Source organism: Eubalaena glacialis, chromosome 1 (genome assembly GCF_028564815.1).
Source record: "Eubalaena glacialis isolate mEubGla1 chromosome 1, mEubGla1.1.hap2.+ XY, whole genome shotgun sequence".
Lineage (NCBI taxonomy): Eukaryota > Metazoa > Chordata > Mammalia > Artiodactyla > Balaenidae > Eubalaena > Eubalaena glacialis.
In genome coordinates this window covers 14009717-14035791 of record NC_083716.1, presented here as the reverse complement: position 1 = coordinate 14035791, position 26075 = coordinate 14009717, and the positions used below count along the sequence as shown (strand labels likewise).

At 35.7% G+C, this 26075-nt stretch overlaps 1 protein-coding gene across 2 annotated transcripts in view; it reads right to left on the bottom strand.

The window, feature by feature from the left end:
• SHTN1 (shootin 1) overlaps positions 1-26075 on the bottom strand; it is a 101102-nt gene that overhangs the window by 54685 nt on the left and 20342 nt on the right. For both annotated transcript variants that reach the window (XM_061192971.1, XM_061192965.1), the window contains exons 3-8: positions 21916-21976; positions 15167-15261; positions 8411-8579; positions 6497-6594; positions 4443-4524; positions 816-910 (exon numbers count right to left, since the gene is read on the bottom strand). In XM_061192971.1, the coding sequence (XP_061048954.1) occupies positions 816-910; positions 4443-4524; positions 6497-6594; positions 8411-8579; positions 15167-15261; positions 21916-21976 (600 nt within the window). The remainder of the gene's footprint in view (positions 1-815; positions 911-4442; positions 4525-6496; positions 6595-8410; positions 8580-15166; positions 15262-21915; positions 21977-26075) is intronic.

The following is a 26075-nucleotide window of genomic DNA, read 5'->3' as shown; positions in this document are numbered from 1 at the left end:
TGAGAGCACTGAATAGTAGCTGAAGAGAAATACTAAGACCATGATATTGTTATTTCAGATGGTATACTGAGATGTAACCTAGATTCTTAAGGCTACTGGAAACGTGCAAAAATCCTGTACTCTGCCACGGAGCAACTGGGGCCGTGAGCCACAATTACTGAGCCTGCATGTCTGGAGCCTGTGCTCCACAACAAGAGAGGCCGCGATAGTGAGAGGCCCGCGCACCGCGATGAAGAGTGGTCCCCGTCTGCCACAACTAGAGAAAGCCCTCGCACAGAAACGAAGACCCAACACAGCCATAAATTAATTAATTAATTAATTTAAAAAAAAAAAAAGGTAAAGACTTAAAAACTGGAATATAACCAACAAACAAAAATCCTGTACTCAAGTTGGACTTTCCCTCACAAGTTATGGGATGGGTATCCCTAAATATAATTTCTTTCCCTGACACAGCATTTTATAGTTTACAAAATTCTTTTGAAAAATTGTGCCATTTGATTTTAAAATCCACTTGGTTAGGTTGGTAACATCAACCATTTTACAGATGGTGAAAGTGAAGCCCAAAGAGGCTAAGGGACTGCTAATAACTGCTAGTAACATACAACTACTAACTGAATGACACGGCCAAAATTTAAACCCAGATCTTCCGACACCAAGTTCAATGAATTTGATACTATTCCATAGCTCCCTAAATCAGGTGATCCTTAATTCAAAGTGACAACTGCTTATTCAACCTCAAAAAATATTTTTATATGTCATCTGCAAAGTTCTTTACAATATAAAAATAAAATACGAAGTCTCTGCAAGATATTTACCTCTTGTGCAAATGACTCTGCTTTCTTTCGAAGGTCCTTCTCCAGTTCCAAGTTCACTTGCATTTCCTCATACTCTTCTACTGCTAGCATGGACACTTGAGAAGACAAGGAAAAGAAAATGGACAATACGCCACACAGATTATCAGGAATAAGGATGAAAAATGGTGACGAAAAGATTCCTTATTCAGGCATATAAGCACCCGCATTCATTGCCGGTTGGAGTATAAATTGGTAATAAGACCTTTTTAGAGGGCAACTTGGCAATATGAATCTAAAATCTAAAACTATTCATACCCTTTGACTCAACAATTCCACTTTTAGGAATGTTTTATTCTCCTTAAAGAATAAATCATGAACATATACAGAGATTTAATTGCAAGGGTGCTCTCTGCATCATTGCTGAAAACAGCGAAATAATCTAGATGGTCTAACACTGAAGGATCAGTAAGTAAAGTATGCTATGTACAAGAAATATTCTGCCATCAAAATTACATTGTAGAGGCATATTTACTGAATGGAAAGACATTCATGATATATCTTTAAAATGAGTTCATTTTTGTTTTTTAAAAGCCACATACAAAACACATCAACAAGGATTTCACTGAAGAGGAAACATGTGAAAGGCCAATTACCATCTGCATTAGTAACCAAGGAAAAGGAAAGTAAAACCATAGCTACCTTTTTATACTCACCAAAGAGGCAACTGGCAAAAATTTTAAAGTATAGCTATATCAAGTTGGGAGAGAATACAGAACAATGGAAACAAATACACTGTTAACAGGAGTATAAACTTATAGATCTACTTTAAAAATAATTTGGCATTATGTAGTGAAATTGAAGATAAAATTTTACCTTTGGCATATATCTTAGTGAAACTCTTGGATATGTGCACCAGAAGACATGTATAAGAATTTTCATAACAGCATGACTTGGAATAGCAAAAAAACTGGAAAAAACTCAAACATTCACCAAATGGATACTGGATAAATGAATTTTGGTACAGACATTGAATGAAATATTATACAGCAGTGAAAATAAACGTACCACAGCAATACCCTTCAACATGATGAACCGGACAAACACAAAAAGTAGCAGAAGGACATATGCAAAATGATATCATTTATATAAAGTTCAAAAACAGGCAAAATTAAACAATATGCTGTTTAGGGATATATATATATCTGACAAAACTATAAATAAAAGCAATGATAAAAGTCCAAGGAAGGAACACAAGTAGAGACTGATGTTCAGGGGCTTGTAAAGCACCAATGGGCAAAAAAGATATTTCTTTTGTTGGTATTTTATTTATACTCCATATACATTATAAACATATTTAATAAACAATTCAATGTACATATATAGGTTTTTTGATTGAAATATAGTTGATGCACAATATTATGTTAAAGGTGTACAATATAGTGATTCACAATTTTTAAAGGTTATGCTCCATTTATAGTTATTATAAAATACTGGCTATATTTCCTGTGTTGTACAATATATCCTTGTAGCTTATTTTGTACGTGATAGTTTGTACCTCTTAGTCCCCTACCCATAAATTGCCCCTCTCCCCTTTCCTCTTCTGGAAGAATAAACACTAAAATGTTAATAGTGCTTATCTCTGGACTGTAAGGGTTGAGTTTTTTTTTTTCCTTTTCCCATATAAATCTATACTTTCCACCAAAAAAGTATGTTATTTGAATAAAAAGAAAAAATGTACATATGTAAGTTATTTCAAAGTGCTCTCCATGTTTATAAAGAAGAGAAACAGCCTTAGATCCATATGGGCCCAGAGTCAGAGCTTTGAATTAAAGAATCACTGTGGACAGAAATCTTCAAAGGGACTATCCTGTCGAATAGGAGCAACATGAATTCTTTCCTACTTTTTGACATTTTGTGACCTATTCTGTTAAATAATGATGTAGACGGGACAGAGGGAGTGATGACGCCATTACCAACTAGGAACCACATAGGTGGACAGCACACTAGTCTCTCGATTGGCTTCCAGCGAGGCATTTTCAATCCTGAGCTGAGTCACGTCAATAAAAACCTTTAAAAAGGCTCTCTTAATGGCAGCTTTCACAAACTGTTCCTCCAGGGCACTTCAGTCCTAACTGATTAAGGACTGGTTTGCTGCGTAATGACATAGAATTTCAAACTCTGTACTCGGTCAATCTACTGCCTCCTCAGAGGAAAGACTAATAGTCTTACTCAAGTAAAGCAATGAAGTGGTGGTTTGTGATGTGAATTACAGGTCCCTGAGAACTAAATGATTTTCAAACCTATTTAAAAATAAGAAATTTCACAAAGAAAACAAAGAAGATTATGACTATCTGAAGCCCTGGGCAAGATAATTGACTTTCTATTCTATGTCCAGAACACTATAATAAAAAGTGAATTTTCACATGACCTGGCCCTCTTGGATTCTGAAAGAAATTCGGTTGGTCCTAGTCATGTATTTATTTATATAATCTCTCTCTTCCTAGATAAGGGTCTCCCTGAAGGCAAGGTCCATGATATTAACCTCTGCAGAGCCCTCTGTTTCTAGCACAGTGCATCACGACTGAAAATTCTTCTACACCATTTCTATCTTCTTAAATGCACAAAAGGCAGAGGAAATGTTACAACCTAGTGCATCTCCCACACTTAGCTACAAGGTCCTTTATTTACTAAAAAAAAAAATCTCAATTCATGAATGACACAAAGATGGAGAACTACCACCAATAACAATAGCGAAGGCCCTGGGTCTGAAAGGTTTCCTTTTAGTGTTGTAGCTTCTGAACTAGGAAAGACAGTGGCTGAGGGAAAAAAGGAGAACAAAAAGCAAAGTCCCCTCCCTTAAGAATTATGTTTGCAGAACTGCACTTTGCTTCTTTGCCCTAAACCAGGGGACGTAAGAAATGGTCCCATGAGACTTGATGCTGTGTTTTATGACAAGGATGATGGAATCAAATTACACAGAATTTTCTCTAGAAGTAGCCTCTGGAGAAAGTTCCTTCTCACCATGAGACCAGGTCTGCTTCTCCTGACCAACAGGTAAATTTTTACGTGATTCATAAAAATGATCATGAATCTCTCATCACTCTGGCTCCTAGACAGCTCAGAGCCAGACTTCAGGCACACAGGCAGGAAATGTGCAAAAACTCGGAGTAAGTAATAAGGACTTTGTACATTAACATATATTCTCACTTTCCCTTTGTCCCATTTTCCATATCCTCTTAATTTAAAATTTTATCATATAATGTTGCATGTATTTATGTAGATATCCTAATCTCTTCTGGATCGAGGAGAGGTTTACCAATTAACCTACCAGATATATAAATACTGAGGGGATAGCCAATACGGCCATGGTCCCAGGATATATGTAGGACAAAAGAGTATTTAGGTTTGAAGTTTCAAAATGAGTGGGTCATGAATTCCTCAAGCAAAAGCACTTTTAAATGTCCCCAGACTCTCAGGTAGGTGGTAAAAGAACAGGAATGAGAGAGACTCATTGCTAGAAGTTAGGAAAACACAATACAGAAGATTTTTGCTACAAGAATCTTTAGACACCAGTATAAAACAACACAAAATATATATAAACAAAATAAATTACATATATATTTGAGGAAAAAGACTGGAAATACATACCTCTATTGCATTTTTCTAAGACTTTTCTCTGTTCAAGAACTTCCGAATTTAAAACATCTTTTTCTTGTTTAACTTTATTTACCTAAAAATGTGATATTTTGACGGGAGAAAACATCCGAAATTGTAAAACATGATATATGATGATGTGTGATACTTAAATTGCTGTTCAACTTTCAACACGATGTTACATTAAAGCAGTAATTGGCTTCACTGTGCTAGGCTTCTGTTAAAATGTTTTTAAAACCTCAAAGTAACTATTTCATTTAGGATGTACATCTGGAACTTCTTTACATATTCCAAATAGCATTGGCATTGGTCCCTAAATATGGCAGTGTTCTAGCCGTCCAGTGTAAATGATTGACATTTTTAATGCAAAAATCCAATTAGACTGCACCCAGAAAATACTTGAATCATTTAATCAGAGAGCCAATATTCAATTTTGGTATTCATTTTAAACTCTGATGACATTTGGCTTAAGTAAAACATACATAAATTTTTTAAATAAAAAAGACTTTGAACTTTGACTGAAACAAAATACATATGTAAATCTCCTCCCCGCCCCCAAAACTTAAATTTCTGAAATAATTCTTGGCATCTATCAATAGGAAAAGAGAATATCATAGTATAGTTTTAAAAAAAGAATGTAAAGTTACATGTACCAAGGGGATAAATCTCAAAAGCATTATGTTGAATTAAAAAAGCAGGTTTATATAGTTAAAAACACTCAAAATACGAGGTATTGTAGTAAAAATGTAAATACATGCATTGAAATGATAAAAAACAAGTTCAGAATAATGGTTGTTTAAGGAAACAGTGCAGGGAGTGAGGAGAATGCAGTTAGGGAGAGATGCACACGGGTTTCAATACTATGCTAATGTTTTATGTATTAAACTACATAATAGGCATATGGAGGTTCGTTATTTTGTTTTTTACACTTTTCAGATGTCTGAAATAGTCATAATAAAAATAACTTCTGAAATGGCTTCCAATAACACCTCTAAGTGGGAGGGGAATCATCAATAAATAATTATAATTGAGGATTGGAATGCATCAAAATGTCTTTCTTTCTCTCCTATGGTTATACTCAAAGAAACAAGCTAAGGTAATGGTCCTGAAAGGGACCCTGAATCCATCAGCACTTCCAGATGGTCTGTGAACTGGTTTCTTTTAGTATAAGCTATATTGTTGTTTTTGGTTTAAATTAGTAACTGGTATACACTGTTCAACGCTTCTAAAATGTCATCATCCTTCTTCCCACTCACACTTATTGCCACAATAAGTAAAAGCAACTAGGGCTGGGAGGTTGGTGGTCACTGCTTTCCAACCCTTTTCACATTATGGCCCTTAAGAATATGTGTATGGGAACTGGGGTAACTGGAAGAGGCTGCTCACTGAAGGGGTCAATACCCTGGCATACCTGTAAGCCATTTGAAGGATATCAAGGTGCTATAACACACCAGCTGGGAAGCCTTGGGCTACAGACTCTGAGAACCACTGGTACAAGTTAAACCGAGACTGCAGAGGCAGATCCTTGAAGCCTCGTGCAAAGAAGGCTAATTATGTGCTCCTGCTCTTGAAGACAATTCAAAAGGAAAAATAAAAAGATTCTCCAAATACCCACTTGAACCCATTCTACCATCTATCATATATGCCTGTGTTGGAGGTACAGAGGGGGATAGCCTTTCCCAACTGAGTCATCCCTCCATCAGAGAAGCAAAATCATTCTTCACCAGCAGCAACAAAGTGTATGACTTAAATGCAGATATCACTGTCACAAACCTGCCTCACAGTGAAACACGAGGGACAATAGGAAACACTTCAACGTTATTTTACTATTTTATTTCTTGAGCCAGACAGTGGGTACATGAATGTTCATGATCTTATTTTCTATACCTTTTTGTATGCCTGAAATAGTGGGGACAAGAGAAGATTAAAATTGATACATGGTTCTCATGTCAGAAATTAGCTTCCAACAGCAAGTTTTTGACTTAGCCTGTCCCCAAACACCTTAAAACACTAAAAAAGGTCTTGCCTTTCGGGCCTAAGATACATACTTCTTCAATTACTTCTACAAGTTTGCTCTTGAGATTTTCCAGTTCAATGGCTAATATCTTCTTTTCCTCCTGAACAGATACAATTTGATCTCGAAGTTCTGCATTTTTAAAGAAAAAAATAAGAAAAAAAAAAAAAGCCTTATTTTTAAAAGAAGAAACCAATCTTCTCAGAAGAATTGAAAATGCCAATCCATGTGCAGCTTATGGTCAAAGTTATTCCACAATTAAAAGGAAAATGAAGTAGCAAAAGACAATGGAAATATCACTTCTCCCCCCCCCAAATATAGCTATGTTTCTAAAATTTTATATCAGGCACGCTCACTATGTTAAATATACTAGATCATGTTTTCTCTGCAATACATCAAACCTGTATTCTAGGAAACTATCTGGCATTTTAGAAGTAGAATTTTTTTTAAGCTTTCAGCAAAATAAATTAAGGCACTGTACTAATTTCTTTTTTATTTTATAATGGCCACGGGCTTTTGTCACAATGCAGTACAAACAAACTGGGCAGCTAATAATTTGGAGATTTTGATTTAAAGAAAAAAATCCTGACTTGCTGCCAATTTACAGCCGTTAAACATTATTTGAACTGACTCAAAATATAACCTATTTGAAAAAGGGTTAATTCTAATAATTTTCTCTCCAGAGGTGTTGGTGTTTTGTTTCTTAATTTACTTCATATTTCATATTATTGAGATTTAATGAAAACTGTGTTACTAGAGTGAAAATACTAGCAACTATAAGTGCAAAAACTTCTGGTGTTAGATTAAAGTTACTTCTACCACTCAAATGTTTAAAAAAAACATGGATTAGCACAGAGTACTTAAATTTATACCCAGGCCCATATACTTTTGCCACTTAGCTTTTACGTGCTTTTAATTTCTTACCCTTCTCCAAGGACAGTTAGAAACCTGCTATGTGGTTATTTATTTATAAGTTAAATCAAACTTTTTACATGAACCCAGCTTAATTGAAGGGTTCTCAGAGACTTATTTTAAAACCACTTTCTTCACTGGCTGGCTAATCTTAAAGAAGAACAAGAGACCATACCATTCAAGACCTAACAGAAGGGAGAAATACAAACAAAAGGAAAGCCTTTAAACTTCCTCTCCCTTCCTACCAACATAAATATGATTTTGTCTTAAGTTAGGGGGTAGAAAGTTAGGTTAAGATGGCTTTCTTTTTACTTTCTTCTTTATACTTCCCGCTGAAGTTTTATCTACCAAACAAGCAAACAAGTATTGCTCCTGACAGGTACAGTAAGTTAAAATGCTCCAATAGTTACTGAGCCCCAAACTGTTTTCCTACATCCTTAACAATATACAGGTGTGTGTGTGTGTGTGTGTGTATTTATTTATTAATAAAGTTAATGTGTATTTAATAGATATATCATGTGATCTTGCCTTACAGCACTACTTGGAGACCACCGCAGTTGCTTAATACTACATATTGCTTTTAGCTCATTGCCTGAATCATATGGGAAGTTCTTGGAGGGCAGAGACTAAGCAATTTGGGAAGGTATCTTCCCCAGAGATTCCAACAGAGGACCAGACTAACAGGAGGTGTCGGCTAAATATATTTTTATTCATTCTTACTTTCATTTAACAAAAATATCTTAATACACAGTCCTATTTCTTTAGAAGTTTATAGGCAAACTGACTGCTTCTGTCAAGACAATGCTTTCAGAAGTGCCTAATCCCAAACAAGAAAGTAACTCATAAAGCTATACATCCATCATGATTCTCAACCAGGCCACCCCCTGTGACAAATAATCAGAATTTTTTCCAAAGTAGGAACCAGGCATCAATATTTTTTGAAATTCTCATGTAATTCCAATGTGCAACCAGGGTTCAGAAGCATTATCCTAACAGGAGTCAAAAACATACTCAATAATTAAGCCAGGGATCCTACCCTTGATTTGTTTCTGACACTGTACTGAGACACAAGTCTCGGCAGCACCCTCAGGGTCCATGGTTGAATCTTCATCATCAATGTTGATCTCTTCAGTTATTACATCTGGCCCCAGCTTGGCCATGTATAACATGCTGATTCTTTTCAATGCTTTATTTTCTTTATTTAGCTAAGGCAAATATAAAGACAGTTATTTTAACAGCAGTCAAAAGAGTGTCTTGCCACCTAGAGGGGTGGGATAGGGAGGTGGGAGGGAGACGCAAGAGGGAAGAGATATGGGGATATATGTATACGTATAGCTGATTCACTTCGTTATAAAGCAGACACTAACACACCATTGTAAAGCAATTATACTCCAATAAAGATGTTAAAAAAAAAAATGAGTGTCTTGGATTTTTAAACAATAGACAAATTAAGTGTATTTTTGTCTTGCACATTCATCAACATTCACAGCATGAAGTAACAATTAGAAGAGTCATTAAATAAGGTTTTTTTATACTTTTTAATATTAAACTTATTACTTTAAGTAAGACCTATGCCTTATAGCCAGCAGCATGTGAAAATGCTAGTTATAACTGATAAATACAAGAAGAATTAAGATAAAACACCAGTCTAGATTAAATAAAATTTCAATTTATTCACAGTCATTAAAAGTCTTAAGACACTTTCTTTCAAGCAAATATGTCGTTTGATGCTGTGCTGTGAACATCTTTTAAATGTTTGTTTGCCTGGCACTCTGTTTCCTGGACACTGACACTCCTCTTCACTGTTCCACATGATTTCTACGGGAACAGCCAAGTTCTCCCAAAGCACAACCTACCACTTTGGCCATAGCTATAATAATTGGTCCAGGAATTAGGCACATAATCCAAGCTTGGTCAATTAGATCCCTTCTCTAGAAATTTGGAGGCTGGAACAGAGAGATGAATTCCTTTCCATGTGTCTGGATATACAGTAGCTGCTGGCAACCACATTACACTACTGAATTGAGGAATAGAGAAAGGCAGTCCACAGCAAAGCCAAAATGGAGCCAATGTGTAGGAGAGACAGAGAAAAGCAACAGACACAGGGTTTGCCACAGGGCTCCAGTCCATTCCTAAAACGCTCCTAGCTCATGGATTCTAAGGGATTCTCCAATATCCCTCTGAACAAATTCCTACTTTTTTTTCCTTTTCTTGCTTAAACTAGTTCAAAATGTGTTTCTATCTGTACATAGAGTTCTAATAATACACGACAGAAGAAAGTTCAAGATACGTTTCTATTATCTCTATCTAATTCACTGCAGATAAAGGAATCCTAATTCATTAATGTATTTGTTATCCCCTGATGTAAAAATGAGTTGGTTATCAATTATCGTTACCTTCTTCAGCTCCTGTGTTATGTGCATATAAATGTTAGTACAAGGTACATACGAAGACTAAAATTGATCCAAAGTCCACAGAAGGAAAATATGGTTTTGCTTATGTGTTCTCTTCACAAGACTAAAATATAAAAGGTCTTCTCTTATTTGAGTAGAAAGTATTTTGTATATTGATTTCTCTAGTATAAAATATAAGATACAGAAATGTGTTTGCATTTACTAAGGGCCGTTGGCCATCAAGAAAAGTTCTTAATTTAATAACTGACATTGGAAATAAACACAGACAGAAACAATTCACTGGAAAGCTAAATGCCCTTGCCTGCTGTAAACCTTATGCCAGAATAAGATGTTTAGTATGGTATTTGTCTGGCTTTGGTTCTTCATTTGTGATCATGATTAGGACCCTTCAGGGTTTCTCTCAGGGAAAGCCCAGCCCATTTCAATTTGGGAGATCTGATTCTTACCCCAATAATATGGAAACTAAATATACCCCGAGTAGCGTGGTCTGGAACACAAGAGCATTCCCTAGAGCATTCCCTGACCTCTCTGGGGAATCAGGAAGAATCACTTAGAAATGGCTATGAACCATTCCACAGATTCTTCCTGGGAAGGCTGGCGAGATCTATTCAGGGAATCAGACACAGACCTTTATTCCCAGTTCCCAGCCCATAGCTCCAGCTTCTAGCTCTCCATATTATATTAGAGGATCAGGGATAAGATATAAGACCTATGATTTCCCAATCCCTCTTCCTTCAGATGGAAAATTCAAGTAAACATTGTTGTGGGTTCTCTGAACCATCAATGCTAGAGCATGGCACTAGAAGCTCAAGGACCATCGTCAATTCTCAAATGATGACATCTTTTCTGAATGCAAGGAGAAAAGAACAATTTAAGAAAAACTCAAGTGAAAAAACTCAAGACTTAGTCTCTAATTCTGCCTCCTAATATTTAAACTAATGGTTCCCAACCCTGCACATTACCATCTGTAGAGTTTTTTTTTAAAAAAACTCCCAACATGCAGGCCCTCACCAGACCAAAATCTCTGGCAGTAGAGCCCAGCCATAGCACTTTTTCAGGGCTTCCCAAGTGATGCTAATGTACACCAATACTACGGATAATTGACACAGAGGAATGCAGTACTTGAGTATGTATTTCTATAAAATTAGTATAGCAGAGTTAAGAACTCAGCTCTGCAATCAAATTCTGTCTCTGCCTCTAGAATAATCTAATCTTTCAGTGCCAGTTTTCTCATCAGCTAACTAAGGATAAAAATAGTCTCTATCCCATAATATGAAGATTAAATGAGATATATATAAAGCATTTAATATAGTGACTGACATACAGTAAAAATTCAGCAAATATTAGCTATTAGTAACAAAAGAGGTTTAGTTTGTGTGTCTAATTTTCCTCTGGAAGTCATTTATCAGCTAGTTTTCTTCAACCAAGGTATTCATCTATACAATGTTTCTTCCCCCAGGATTCTCATGAAAAACTGAAAAATACTAATTTTTGCCATCTGGTGCTCCCCAGGCCACCATCGAAGTAATATTTAATAACCTAACAGTTAACAGTTTTGCCCTCAAAAGAGTTTAATGCCTCTATCAAGCCAGGTACCAAAATCTACCAGCTACTATTTGGCTGTAATACAATTACTCTATTCAACAAAGTTACTATCTCAAGAAAAAAGCCAAACGAAATTGCAAACGTCTTCTCTAAAACAACATTTTCACATTCTGAAAGAATATAAGATTTATACACATTAAATCTTATAACCATACTAAGTGGAAATTTTTGAGAACTCTAAATTTACAAATTTGGGCTGAGAAATTTCACTGCAGTTATTATTCATCAAGTTATATAGGTTAATGGCATGCTACTTGGGTTTTAGAACCCTTATTAGTTACAAGGCAAAAATAAATCTTTCATAACCCTACAGTAACAGAATCTTATACTATATTCAAATTTAAATAGGATTTTTATATTGAGCACAGTTTAATGAATATTTAAAGATACAAAATAAGCAAGTTAAACAGATTTGGATCATACGATTTAAATAACTGGTCTATATTTATCAGTTTAACTTTCACATTTTAGCAAAGCAAAGCATCCACACTTGCTTTTAAGGAAATAATGCAGTCAAATTGTATTTCTGACCCACCTCCTATAGAAATGGAAATAAAAACAAAAATAAACAAATGGGACCTAATGAAACTTAAAAGCTTTTGCACAGCAAAGGAAACCATATACAAGACAAAAAGACAACCCTCAGAATGGGAGAAAATATTTGCAAATGAAGCAACTGACAAAGGATTCATCTCCAAAATATACAAGCAGCTCATACAGCTCAATATCAAAAAAAAAAAAACAACCCAATCCAAAAATGGGCAGAAGACCTAAACAGACATTTCTCCAAAGAAGATATACAGATTTCCAACAAACACACGAAAGAATGCTCAACATCACTAATCATTAGAGAAATGCCAATCAAAACTACAATGAGGTATCACCTCACACCGGTCAGAATGGCCATCATCAAAAAAATCTACAAACAATAAATCCTGGAGAGGGTGTGGAGAAAAGGGAACCCTCTTGCACTGTTGGTAGGAATGTAAATTGATACAGCCACTATGGAGAACAGTATGGAGGTTCCTTAAAAAACTAAAAATAGAACTACCATATGACCCAGCAATCCCACTACTGGGCATATACCCTGAGAAAACCATAGTTCAAAAAGAGTCATGTACCACAATGTTCATCGCAGCACTGTTTACAACAGCCAGGACATGGAAGCAATTTAAGCATCCATCGACAGATGAATGGATAAAGAAGATGTGGCACATATATACAATGGAGTATTACTCAGTCATAAAGAGAAACGAAATTGAGTTATTTGTAGTGAAGTGGATGGACCTAGAGTCTGTCATACAAAGTGAAGTAAGTCAGAAAGAGAAAAACAAATACTGTATGCTAACACATATATACGGAATCTAAAAAGAAAAAAAGGTTCTCACGAACTTAGGGGCAGGACAGGAATAAAGACGCAGACGTAGAGAATGGACTTGACACGGGGAGGGGGAAGGGTAAGCTGGGACGAAGTGAGAGAATAGCATTAACATATACACAGTACCATATGTAAAATAGATAGCTAGTGGGAAGCAGCTGCATAGCACAGGGAGATCAGTTCCTGCTTTGTGACCACCTAGAGGGGTGGGATAGAGACGTAAGAGGGAGGGGATATGGGGATATATATATACATATAGCTGATTCACTCTGCTATACAGCAGAAACTAACACAACATTGTAAAGCAATTCTACTCCAATAAAGATGTTAAAAAAAATTGTATCATAAGAATTAAACATTCCATTTGTCATTAATTTGAGAGCAAACACTTTAGAAAAATAAGAATTTACAGAAACTCTGCTGCTTAGAAAATGAAAACTACTTCCAAAAATGACAATTAATACTTAAAGCAGGATGTGCTACTTTCATTTATTGATCACACATATAATGAAGTTTCCAAACTTTGCATTCAAAGCTGTAGTATCTTCCACATCCAATGAGCACCATCTACAGCGTTTAATTGAATAGGGTTTTTTTGGTTTGTTTTTTATTCTAAAGTTCCTGAGTTCACACCGTATCCTCAAAAACGAACCGTAAGTCCATTTTCAAAAGGGCTTCTTAAAGAATAGAAGACAAACTATAAGTTAAGGGCCCTACTGTCAATACTAAATTGTAAAAATGACCCTAGAGATTAGTAACACACTGGTTCATAACCAGGGATGAATATAACAGTCACCTGGCAGCTTTTTCAACATTCACATGTCTGGGCCATACTCCTAGAATCAGTGGGTCTGGGGTATTCTTAAGAAATCAACCCTGGTCTACCCTGACAATTATGACATGATAATTGCAGGTTAGAGAGGTGAATTCTCTTGCTCAAAATCAACTGTTAAATAAAAAACAGGGGAATAGCAATAAAATAATTTTTTAAGGGGACCAATGATTAAAGTCATCATAAACAAAGAAAGTCTGTCCCATTCTCACTTTAGTCCTAATTCTAGTTCATCCTGTCATTTAAGATGAGACAATGGCAGTCCAGGGAACAGAATTAACTTGGCCAAAGTCACATATTTCCAAAATTATATAATTAGGAATAAAACCTGTACATACTGCCTCCCAAACCACTGTTTTCCATAAACTGCCAGTCCTGAGAGGTAGTCAGTGCTCTCACTTTGGATGTCCTATTGCAACAGGAATACTTGTTAATAACAAGAGATAAATACAGAAACTATCCTTAGCCACTATAAGATTCAGAACAGCTAGTATGCTCTGAATACATTTTTTCTACTTGGTCCAAAAGTAAAGGAAATGAAAAGAGAATTCCAACAGTATTATCAACCAGTGAACTCTAGTGATACAGAGAATAGAAATGATATGAGAGCACCCATGTTATCGTTGCTTTTAAAGCAATGGCCTCTATTGCTATATATTCTTCAGACAAATAACAGAAAAGAAGCTATATACACATACTTATATTCTTAGTTAGGTTCTGCCTGCATATCTTATGAATTCTAATGTAGTGCTGTTATGCAAACAATTAAGCAAATACCTCTAGCAAGCACACTGCTAGTGCAAACAAATTAAATTGACTTATTGATCTACAGAATTTCAGTTGCATCCAAAGAAATAATCTGGATGTAGGTGATGGGGGAGAGGGGAAAGAAACAAAACCAGCATCACTAATGAAATTTGGCTGAAAATTGCTGTAATCCATTTTCTGATGAAGTGGTTCAGATGCATTTTACCCAACCCAAAATACATAAGACAGAGATAAAAACATTCTATAATAATAATGTACTTCTGATGAGATAGAATATAGAAAATTACACACTTGGTAAATTCACCAGCTAGAAGCAATCAGTGGAGCACTGGAGGTCACCCTTAGCATGCCCTCACTTTGCTTTCAAAAATAATCACCTGAAATGTAAGGTCTGAGGCTGACTTTTTCATCTGATTCAAACAGGAAACACTCATTGCTCTTTCATGTCACTCTAGGTTAGTTTTAAACTTGGTTAGCATTTTAACCAAATGCACAGACATTTGGAAAGTCAAGTTCAACAGACCACTCTGGGACCATTTTCACAGGCAAAAACCACAAATGCTGAAATACACACACACAAATACTTTTTTTTTTTTTTACAATCAAAATAATCTTTGCATTAAGACAGATATTTACATAATCATATTCCAGGATTCTAAGACCTCTGACGAGGCTCATCAGAGCAGACAACTGATTAGAGAACTAGAAAAGCAGAAAACGACAGAGGCCACTGTTTGGAAAAGCAAGTTGAAATTTAAAAGCTCAGGTAGAATTTCTTTATTTGAAATGTCTCACCTTTGTTGCCAAAGCTTCAGCACTTTCTCGACAAGTCTTCTCTATTTCAAGATGGTTCTGCATAAAATTCACTTCCTCTATAACCATGTGAGAAACTAGGAATGAGGGGGAAAAAGTCTCAGCATTCAGAGATTAGTCAGCTATTCCAGAAGCCCACACATCTTGTCCCATGATTAAGAATACTGCAATTCTTTAGCTAGCCAGACCTTTAGCTATCATGAAAAAAAAGTGTTTAAGATGCTGCCCTGATTAAATCTTAGCTAATATTTGAATGTAGAAAGAGAAAAGAAGACAATGAAGAACTTTTATCGCTATTACACACATTTTGAGAAAGCTATTGAGGATTTCTTAAGTGTCTCTTTTCTATGTAGCTGTATACATAACCATAGACATGTCTGCTAATTTAAACAAAAGAACCTCTCTTACATTAAAAGGGGCAAACATGATTTCCTTTTCTTAGCAGGATGTAACCCATGCGTCTACTAAGGAAAATTAGCTAAAGAGAAATGTTTAAAAATAAATCTTACATTGATCTCATATCTGGAAGAACAACATGGCAGCTTAACTAAGTTAAGTATTTCAATAGTAGTCTTTACTACTGACAAAGTATTTATGAAACTCCAGGGCAAAAAAGTATAGCAACGAGATTTATGTACTACGTGATGATGAAAGTAGATGCTAATAAATTGCTTCTTACATCACAGACTGTCAGGGAGATCAAAAGAAAAATAAAATTTTACTTGATATTTAACCAATGTTTCAAAAATAGCAATTTTCAGACTTTTTGTTAGCTGGTTTATATAAATGAGATTCAAAGGTACAAAATAATTTAGAACTTGAATGATACTTTGAATATCAAGTAAGAAAAATGCCAACTCCTTTCACCCATATTTCTAGTTAAAAGAAAATGCTCAGAATTTCAAACTTAACTGTAGACATGTATACTTACTGACATTTGTTTGGCTTAAAAAAGAAAAATTAAGGGCACCCAAATGTGAAACCCAACAAAGTTAGGCAAAAAGCACTGGGCTCACATAACACAAAGAGAGATTACTTTTGCTTCATTTAAGCTTAATTAACCTGCAATTATGATTAAACTCAGGGGAAAAAATTTCTCTCCAAATTAAATACAAAAATGTATTACTTCCTAAGTCTGTCCGAAGTTCTTATTACGTTAATATTCAAATTCATAAAGCAGCACTAAATGGCCAGAAACATCTCTAACCTTGACATTTTTTCAGGGGTAATAATAATCTGCAGCAAATGCAGGCCAACCAAAAACCACTTAACTAATTAGTAGTTGCAGTCACCGAGAAAAACATGAATCAACACTGTTATTACAAGTGGCACATTTGAGTGGCATCTAATTATGACTTGATGAGCACGATACTTGCATTATCAACATTACTACTGCATCCCATCGGGGCCTAAAAGCTGCTGATGGCATTGACTTCGAGAAACTCCCACTCAATGGTACAGCAGCACCCAGCAATCCGCTTGGCAGGGGCCCCCTCACTAAATGACACGTTAAGCGTAATTACTGGTAGACATTGTAAATAAACAGGATTGGAAGTGAAAATTGTACCAAGTGCATAAGACACAATCTGACACATTGGAAGTGGCAGCCTTAATTGAGAGTTTCTTTGACTGCTCAAGATCATTTCAACTGCATTTCTCAGAGGACAGTGATTATAACTGTGGAGACAGACGGCATAATGGTATCAGCACTGCTGACAGAGCAGTGAATTAAATTGTATCTGCTGTTGTGTGAAAGCCTTGATGAGAGGTACAGATGCCTTAGTGGTCTTATCATTATAACACAATGGTCATGTTGTCATCAACCTTTCTGGCTCCAATTGAAAAGAAATGATTGTGTGTTGAAGCTCTCCCCCCCACCCCGCTCCACACCACCCCCCTTTTCCTCTTCTATCTCTTGTTCTGAATAGAACCAATTTTCAGAGAGCTATGAAATCACGCAATAGGTCCTAAAATGCAGCTGCTTGGCATACAAACGGGTCCCCATTAAACTGGAATCACACACAATATGTGTTTATGCCAGAAGAACAAATAGAAGCTGAACACAGGCCAAGTTTATTCACACACACAAAGCTCTTCATCAATATAATTGCCTTTTATATTGTAGTTTAAATAATAGGCTCTATTATTTCCTTAAAATCCTAATATTCCTGGCATTTTATCACTATGTTTACAAGGTAGGTTCTTCAAAAATGTGAAGGAAAGAGAAAAGAAACCTATACAATTTTTACAACATCAAATACTACTTCGAATTTTAGCCTTAACTACTTGACATCTTTACCACAATCTGGTATTTCCACTATCATAACAAAAACATAAACACTCTGCATTTTTCATAGGAATTTGACTTTTTATTCAATAATATTCTTGCTCATGGAAGAGTAAGAAAAATCATTCCACAGTAGTAAGGTTCAGGCCTAGCAAAGAGAGGGAAAAAAAAAAACACACACACTTATTTTCTAAACATTTTGTAAAAAGTTGCCTTCTAATTTAACTTGATAAAGTTAGCTAGGTAGCACTAGCCCACATTTTCTCCAGTTCTGATACGGTATACTCCATCAGGTAGGGTTTTTATTTCTTCCTATAAGAGGGAAAAGTGGAAATTTTAAATTGTGCTTTAATTTTCAGCTTAAAAAATTATCCCAATGCTAAACTGATAGCATAGAAACCTACTTATAAACTTTCTAGATCCAAAAGGAACATATTTCAAAGGGCATTTATATCTTTAAAAAGGATGACCCAATTTCCAAAACCAAAAGTCAGGTCACCTGACACAAAACAGAAATCTTTTTTTTTTTTTTTTTTTTTTGGCCACATCGCACGGCATGTGGGATCTTAGTTCCCCGACCAGAGATCAAACCCGTGCCCCCTTCAGTGGGAAGAGTGGAGTCTTAACCACTGGACCGCCAAGGAAGTCCCAGGAATTTTTTTAATATATAAATTTATTTACACCCTTCAAAGGAAAAACATTTTAAAAAACTTTAATTGTTCATTTAATGATTTGCCTATGGCCCTGAATTCGGGCTTGACTCATAATATCCACAATCCATGACCACTGTACCTGAAACACCTATAATTTGGATGACATAAAGGTTTAAAAAAGAAAAAAGATGAACTTTAAATAAAGTGCCCCTATTACTGCAGTTATGTTTAAAAAATCCTTGTACTTTAGAAATACATACTGAAATCTTTACAGATAAAATGATATGGTGACTGGAGTTAGTTTCAAAAACTCCGAGGTCAGTGACAGTAGGTATATGGATGCATAGAAGAAGACAACTTCTCAAGCTATGTGATGGGTACATGGGGGTTCATTATACTTTTTCTCACTTTGTACAAGCTTGACACTTTCCATAATAAAAGTTTTTCTTAATGACTCTGGGAACTCAGAAGTATACCCTAAAAGAATATCAATTATTGCTTCTATCAGTCTAGTTGAATTAGCAAAGTCTGTCTCTCCTGTTCTATGACCCTTCAAAACATTTTTACATACTTGCCATCATAGAATACATCACACTGTAGGAGAACTGGGGTTCATTTAACTTGTTTTGTCTTCTACTAACGGAGCATCAGCAGAGGCTTTCTTCACTCATGGCTGACTCTCTTGCACCTAGCACAATGCTATGTACAAAGCAGTTATTCATACTTGTGTTTGTCTGATGACTGAAAAAATGTCTCAGGCCTAAGTTCATGTGTGAATACCTTTTTACAGGAATGTTCTCTGTAGTAGAGAACTGCTTAGGAAACAACCACTATCACCGTTTATCAGGCCAACTATGTGTCTGTCGTGTGCTAAACCCTTTACGTGTGTCCTCTCGTAAATCCTCACAACAATCTTAGGAAGTAGGTATTATCATAGCAATTTTGTATTTGAGAACACTGAGGCCCAGAGAAGTTAAGGAACATATCCCAGATTATAGAGTTCTAACTGGTAAAGGCCAGCTAAAGCTATTTCTAGATGACTTCAATTTTCTATGTTCTTTTCTAATTCCTCATATTTAAAAATGACACCACCAATGATGCTGCTTCCTGAGCAAAACTCCTCTCCATCCAGCCAACTCTCAGCAATATTTAGACACAGGATATCTCTAAAGTATACGTGGCAAACATACCATAAGTTCTCGTGCAATATCAGATTACTTAGAAAGGTTTTCATGTAGTGAGAAAACAGCCATGAAAGCTAGCAGGTATGCAGGAAAATTGGTAGGCGCTAAAACAGAGCAGAGGATCTAATGTTGTGGCCTAAAAGACATGAAAGAACTTTACTTTTACTTTCACAGAAATCTGTCTTTCTAGGGAACATGGCTTTACTATGCAGTCAGTGGTGTACTCTGTCCAGAAAGACAGGAGAAAGGCTCAGGAAGAGCTGGCAGAGGGCCAAGAATCACATGGAAATATGGGCAAAACCAGCTAGGAAAAGTATGCCAAGCTAGGAAGAGTTGATCCCAACAGCCTAACAAAGCTCTTCCTGACCCTCATTCGGCTGCTCTTCCTACACCTGGAGAACTAGAACTAGAACTAGAACTAGGTAAACATTACAGGAAGGCAGATTTCAACTTAGTACCAAAAGAAACCTTCCCCTGGAGCTGTCCAAATGTGGAGACTGGTGTTCAGAAACTAATTCATGAAAGGTAAATCATATGAACTCTTAACACTGAAGGGCAGTCAAGCCCTGGACGGTGCAGTAAATGAGATGGTGGTAGCAGCAACTAGTATTTATTGAGCACTTACTATAGTGCCAAGCACTGTGTTCAGCACTTTTTACATGGATTATCTCATTTAATCCTCGAACAGCCTATAGGGTCATTTATTCCATTTTTACTAATGAAGGAATTGCTCAGGGCTATAGGGATTCACACCAAATGGTGCTTTTACTGGTGAAAACTGCCTCATTCCCTTCCAAATCTGAAATTCTACACTATGTTCTGAAGTCGTGAACCACTTAACTCAGACACAATTTTTTAACAAATATTTAAAGTTTTCTTAGTCTCCATTTTCTGTTCTTTTGAGACTGAGTGAAGAGTTAATACTCTGTTTTCCTGCTATCCAAACTTAAATTAGGCTGATGTAGTAAAGGTAAAAATTCAATGAATACAACAATAAAGATGAATTCTTTCAAGCTCTGAGTTGCTCATAAGGAAAAATGTAAATTTTTAAAACTATCAAAGGTATTTAGAGGAAGAGAAACGGAAAAGAGAAATGGTAGACGAAAGCGAAGTTTACATGTTACTCTAAAGGTAGGCTGATTTGGTAGGAAGTTGCTTCTATTTCTGCATAATGCAAGAGATAAAATTCCTACTACCTACCTGGACCAAAACATTTTATAAATCCAACCATAAGAATTCGAACTATTCCCACTGCACATAGTACGCCAATCCAACATCAATAACTAACTCAAACACATTAACTGGTAACTATGTCAATGGTATAACTCTTGAAGCTGTAACTCAGTGTCAGTTCAAGTGTAAGAATGTCCCATTAATCCTGCATTAGGGAAGGAGAAAGTCCTGAACAGCTACAATCCACACATTCACAGACAAAAAATAGTTCTGTCATAGCATATTGGCCACCAAAGATAGGTATTATCAACAATATTCCCTTTTGGTTTTCCTCGTTACAGCCAGATACCTGAAATAAACTGGCTATTGAAATTTCACTATAATGCTGCATTTTTATAGCTGCTTTACCTTCAACAAGAATAAAATGCTTTGCGGTGTAGTTACCAAGTCAACGCTTTATGATATTATCAAACAACCTGACTAACACGGCATCTGCAGAAGGATGGACAAAGGCCCTGCTTCTAAGGGGGAGGGTCACTCTCCCTGCTAAGGTCTGGCCCTTTCCCATGACTTATTTCCTTCTGATCCTTCTGAGTGTGATCAGGTATGTTCTATTTTAGGGGATGAAATAATAACAGATTTACATCACATAAAAAATAACATAGCAAAAATTAAGAAGATTATTAAAGCTTTTGTGGGAATATAACTTTCCTTGGTGAGAGGGCTATTTCAACCATTCAAACTCCTAAAAATGTATAGTTCTGTAAACCTAGAATTCCTTTTCCATAAATTAACCTAAGGAACCAACCAAACCACTGTAAATATGTATGTATAAGAACACTTATCACGGCATTATTGATAATTACTAAAAACCAGAAATAATCCATCTATCACTGAAGAATTGTTTAAATAAATTACGGTACTATCATATCATAGAATACTATGGGCAACACTAAAAACTGATATATATATCTCTACTGACATGCAAAGATGACTGTAATATACTGTTTACTGAAAAGAGTAAGCTATAAAACTGAATGCAAAGCATGACTGTATTTTTTGTTGATACATATATTCCACAGATAAAAGATCAGGAAAGAAAGACTATAAAATACTAATGCTGGCTTTTCTCAAAGAGTGAAGATAACAAATTTGCTCTCTTTTAACTGTTCTGTATAGTAAAATTTTTTATAACAAGTACAAACTGAGTTTTATATATATATATAAATAACATACTTATGAAACAATAATGCTCAATCCATTTCTTTAAAAATCACAGTAATGCCAGAGCACTTTTTGGGCAAATAGGAAGACAATTCTTCCTTTCTTGGATGCCCAATACATCAGCAACTAAACACAGGGTACATGTCTACCCACATAATCCCAAAGCACAGTTGTATGTGTTAGAACAATTCCATTGAAATGCTTACATACTTTTCTGAAATTCCTCCAGTTTTTTAACCGCTTCATCTCGTTCTTGCCTAATTTTGTCACACTGAAATGAGAAAAAAACAGAAATGTTAAGTTTGTATCATAAGTTTGGAAAGACAAGAAAGAGCAAACATAAACAATGTTATGAAAAGAAAACAAAAAATAAAAATCTTAAAAAAGCATTAATGATATATCCAGAAAAGACAAAAACTCTAATTCAAAAAGATAAATGCACCCCAGTGTTCACAGCAGCACTATGTACAATAGCTAAGACATGGAAGCAACCTAAGTGTCCATCAACAGATGAATGGATATAGAAGATATGTGATATGTATACCATGGAATATCACTCAGCCATAAAAAAGAAATAGTGCCATTTGCAGCAATATGGATGGACCTAGGGATTCCTATACCACGTGAAGTAAGTCAGACAGAGATAAATATATTATATGATATCACTTATATGTGGAATCTAAAAAATAATACAAATGAACTTATTTACAAAACAGAAACAGACACACAGACATAGAAAACAAACTTACGGTTACCAAAAGGGAGAGGGAGGAGATAAATTAGGAGGACGGGATTAACAGATACATATCACTATATATAAAATAGATAAACAACAAGGATTTACTGTATAGCGCAGGGAACTATATTCAACATCTTGTAATAACCTAATGGAAAAGAATACACACACACATATAACAGAATCACTCTGCTCTACACATGAAATTAACACAATATTGTAAATCAACTATAGTTCAATAAAAAAGAAGAAAAATAGAATAATTTTAAAAAGAAAAAAATATACGAAGGAAAAAAAAGGCATTAATGGCCACATGGTATTTGTTACTGCTCACCAGCATATTTGTACCACTTGTATCTGGCCAATCTTCTCAGACCTTCTAAGATAATGAGTCACCTTCCTGCTCATTATCTCTTCAGTAACAGACCAATTTAACATCCTTGAGTTAAAATGTATTCATTCTTTAAGAGAATATTTGTACCTCTTTTTAAGTAAGTATTTTGCTGACACAGTAAAAACCCCACTCATCCGCAGGTCAGATTCCTGAAACTGCGCAGTTTCAATTATCCAGAACCCTGGGGGAACACTGGAAGTGACCACTGCCTGGAGGCAAACTGCTGCCCAACGTCCCATGCACTCTCTAACTCAAGAAAAAAACCATCCATGTATCCTTAGAATTCTGAATAGAAGAAGGTAGCAAATTAAAAGGAGGGAAGGCAAAAATAACTTATTAAAGCATGAGGATCTTTTAGGGTATCAGGTACAGAAACAAGTATCTAAACTGGCTCTGTAGGTATTAATGAATTTTTTTAAAACCTAACATTCATTATGAGCACTGAATTCAATTCACCCCGATTTTCACAAAATAGGAAGTAAAACACACTTTAGGAAGATTTTCATCAAAAATGTCTAAAACTTTAAAAAGTTATTTTAGCTATTAGAATGATAGTTAAAATTTTAATTGTGTGGGAATACTATTATACTATAATAAGAGGACCATATGAACAAAGTTATATTTTAATCCTACCATGTCAGAAAAACATATCTGGGATATGTTTTTTGGGATTTCATACCTTTGGATATTTTTATTTTCAAATGTCAATGGCTAAAAAATTATGATGCCACTGATAATTGGGAAAACCCAAATTAAAACAGTAAGATATTCTCATCTAATAGACTGGCAAAAACTGAAAAAGTCTGGGATCAGATGTAGGACACTCTCACATACTGCAGGTGATATGTCAACTAGCATAACTACTTTTGGAAATAAACTGACAAAATTGGAATTGTACATACCCTATGACTCAGCAATTCTACTTCTAGATTCTAGAATCTCCAGCAGTGTGTACAAAGTGATCTATACAAACATGTTCTGCATTTATAGTAACAGTAAATCATGGTATATCCATATAATACACTATAAATGAAAATGATGAACTAAAGTTAAATGTATCAACATAGATAAACCTCAGAAACCATAATGTTGAGTAAAAGGAATTATAGAATATATATCAAATGATACCTTAAGCACACAAAAACACTTTATATATTTATATTGTATCTGTATATTTCCCGATACATGTGGTATATATAAAAACATAAAAACATGAAATAGAAGGATACATATAAAATACATAACAGTAGTTGTCTCTTAAAAGATAGGGAGGGGAAGGGGTCTAGGGCTGGGTGACACAGAGGACCTTCAATTTTATCTGTAGCATTCTTTTTTCTTTTTAAATTTCAAAAAAGATAAGCTAATTCTGTGAGGTGTGTATTTGTTATATTATTCTCTGCCCTTTTCTATGCTTTTAAAATATTTTTAAAATAAAAAAAATTAAGAAAACAGTTCAGTTTTGTATGTCAGTCTCTCAAGAACTGAAACTTTCTAAAAGTTTTAGTTTTAAAAACCTATCTCTAAAAAAAAAAAAAAAAAACCTATCTCTGTTCATTTGGGTAAATCCATTCTGGCTAGAGTACATGAAACGAGTACACGGTGTTAAAGTAGCAAAGCTATTTACTAAATCCTGACCTAGACCCTCCACAAGAGGGGTCAGGCAGGACCATTTTCTAAAGGAAAAGGCATATCCTTTCATTAAAGTTTTCTTGTGTCAATTTAACTTCTGTAAAAAAGTAATTCTGTCTAATACAGTTTCTAGTCCCAACTTAACATGTAAACTGTATTTACTGTCTTTTGGTGTTTAAAATTCTAAACACTCTAGAGTCCTGGATTCTCAAATAAGTTTATGAGATCCTTCCCCCACCAGACAGTGTAACACCTAACTTCATAAGCGTGCTAGCCAGCTGTTTCAGGAATGCTCCTCTCATTTTCTAGAATGTGGTACCTGTTCCCCTTGTACTTCCCCACCACCCTGCCAGTCTGCCCACCCATGGCCCATGCTCTTCGCTCATAAGGCCCAGGTAGACATGCTTTGGTTAATAACAGGTCTCAACATCACAGTCTTATCCCAACATTCAAATAACGAGTTTCTACAGTCCAGCTATGTGCTTTCACACTAACTCTACAGGCATCGCCAGCAGATTGAGAAGCAGTCTCCCAACACCAGCTGTGTTCTATCAGAGGTCTTCATGTTGCTTTGCTTTCTATTTTCTGCAACCATATTATGATAGAACTGGCAGCCACAGAATTTACCATCTGCTATGGATACTGAAAGGGGTGTTTATTGTGGGGAGCGGGGATTTACACATGCTGCAAAAGCAACTTATTTATTCCAAACCAGAGCTGAGCAAAATATGAAGGACGTACCCGTTTACTAAGCAGAAATCCAAACATCTACTTATTTCATCATTTTAGATGAACCCAGAAAAATATCTTGTAACCTTTCTCTCGATCTACCAACAGAGAGAAAGTAGCAAAGATTCCGGGCCTTTTTGGAAGAATGTTGTATCTTTACATCCCACAGAAGCCCCTCACCCATCCTACCCCTTCCTCTCTCCTGCTCACGCAGCTGCATCATTTGTAGAAACTGCTTCTTTTTGTGTGAGAATTGCTCGTGAAGACTTTGCAATAGCAACAGATGTTCTTGGGCCCACGTCACTTAATTACGATGCTCAACGATTCTCTGTAGCTCAAGGCTGGGGTAGAACCCAGCAGCACGAGTGCTGGCTGGTTTAAGCAAGTTGGATCACATTACATCAATTCTAGAGTCTCTATTTTGGCTCTTCATGAAGTGGTGAATTGGCGGGAGGTTAGCCTTGCTGGTTTTGAAAGCTCTTCATATTAGAAGCCCTGGCTGTTTTCCAGAACTCTTCCTTGAGGCTCATCCAGGCAGATACCTGGCTTCTGAAACTAAACCAGCATTTCAAAGCATTGGCAGACTGATTAGCAGAGGAAAGTCTTTCCAGTGTGTACTGGTATTCCCCTCTCCCCGACCAAAATGGGCAGCTCTGTTCTTTCTGCCTCGCATATCATCCAACTGCTGTTTGTACTAAAATGTCTGCTTAACGGGGCTCAGCAGAAGTACAGATAACTGTAGGCACTAAGATATCTTTATATTTTGCTGTGTGTATATTTTATGCAAGAAAACCCCCAATATTCTGAATTGTGTCTAACTTCCACTAACATAAACATTCATTTTTATCTCCATGACGCACAAATGCAACAAAGAGTTGCCAG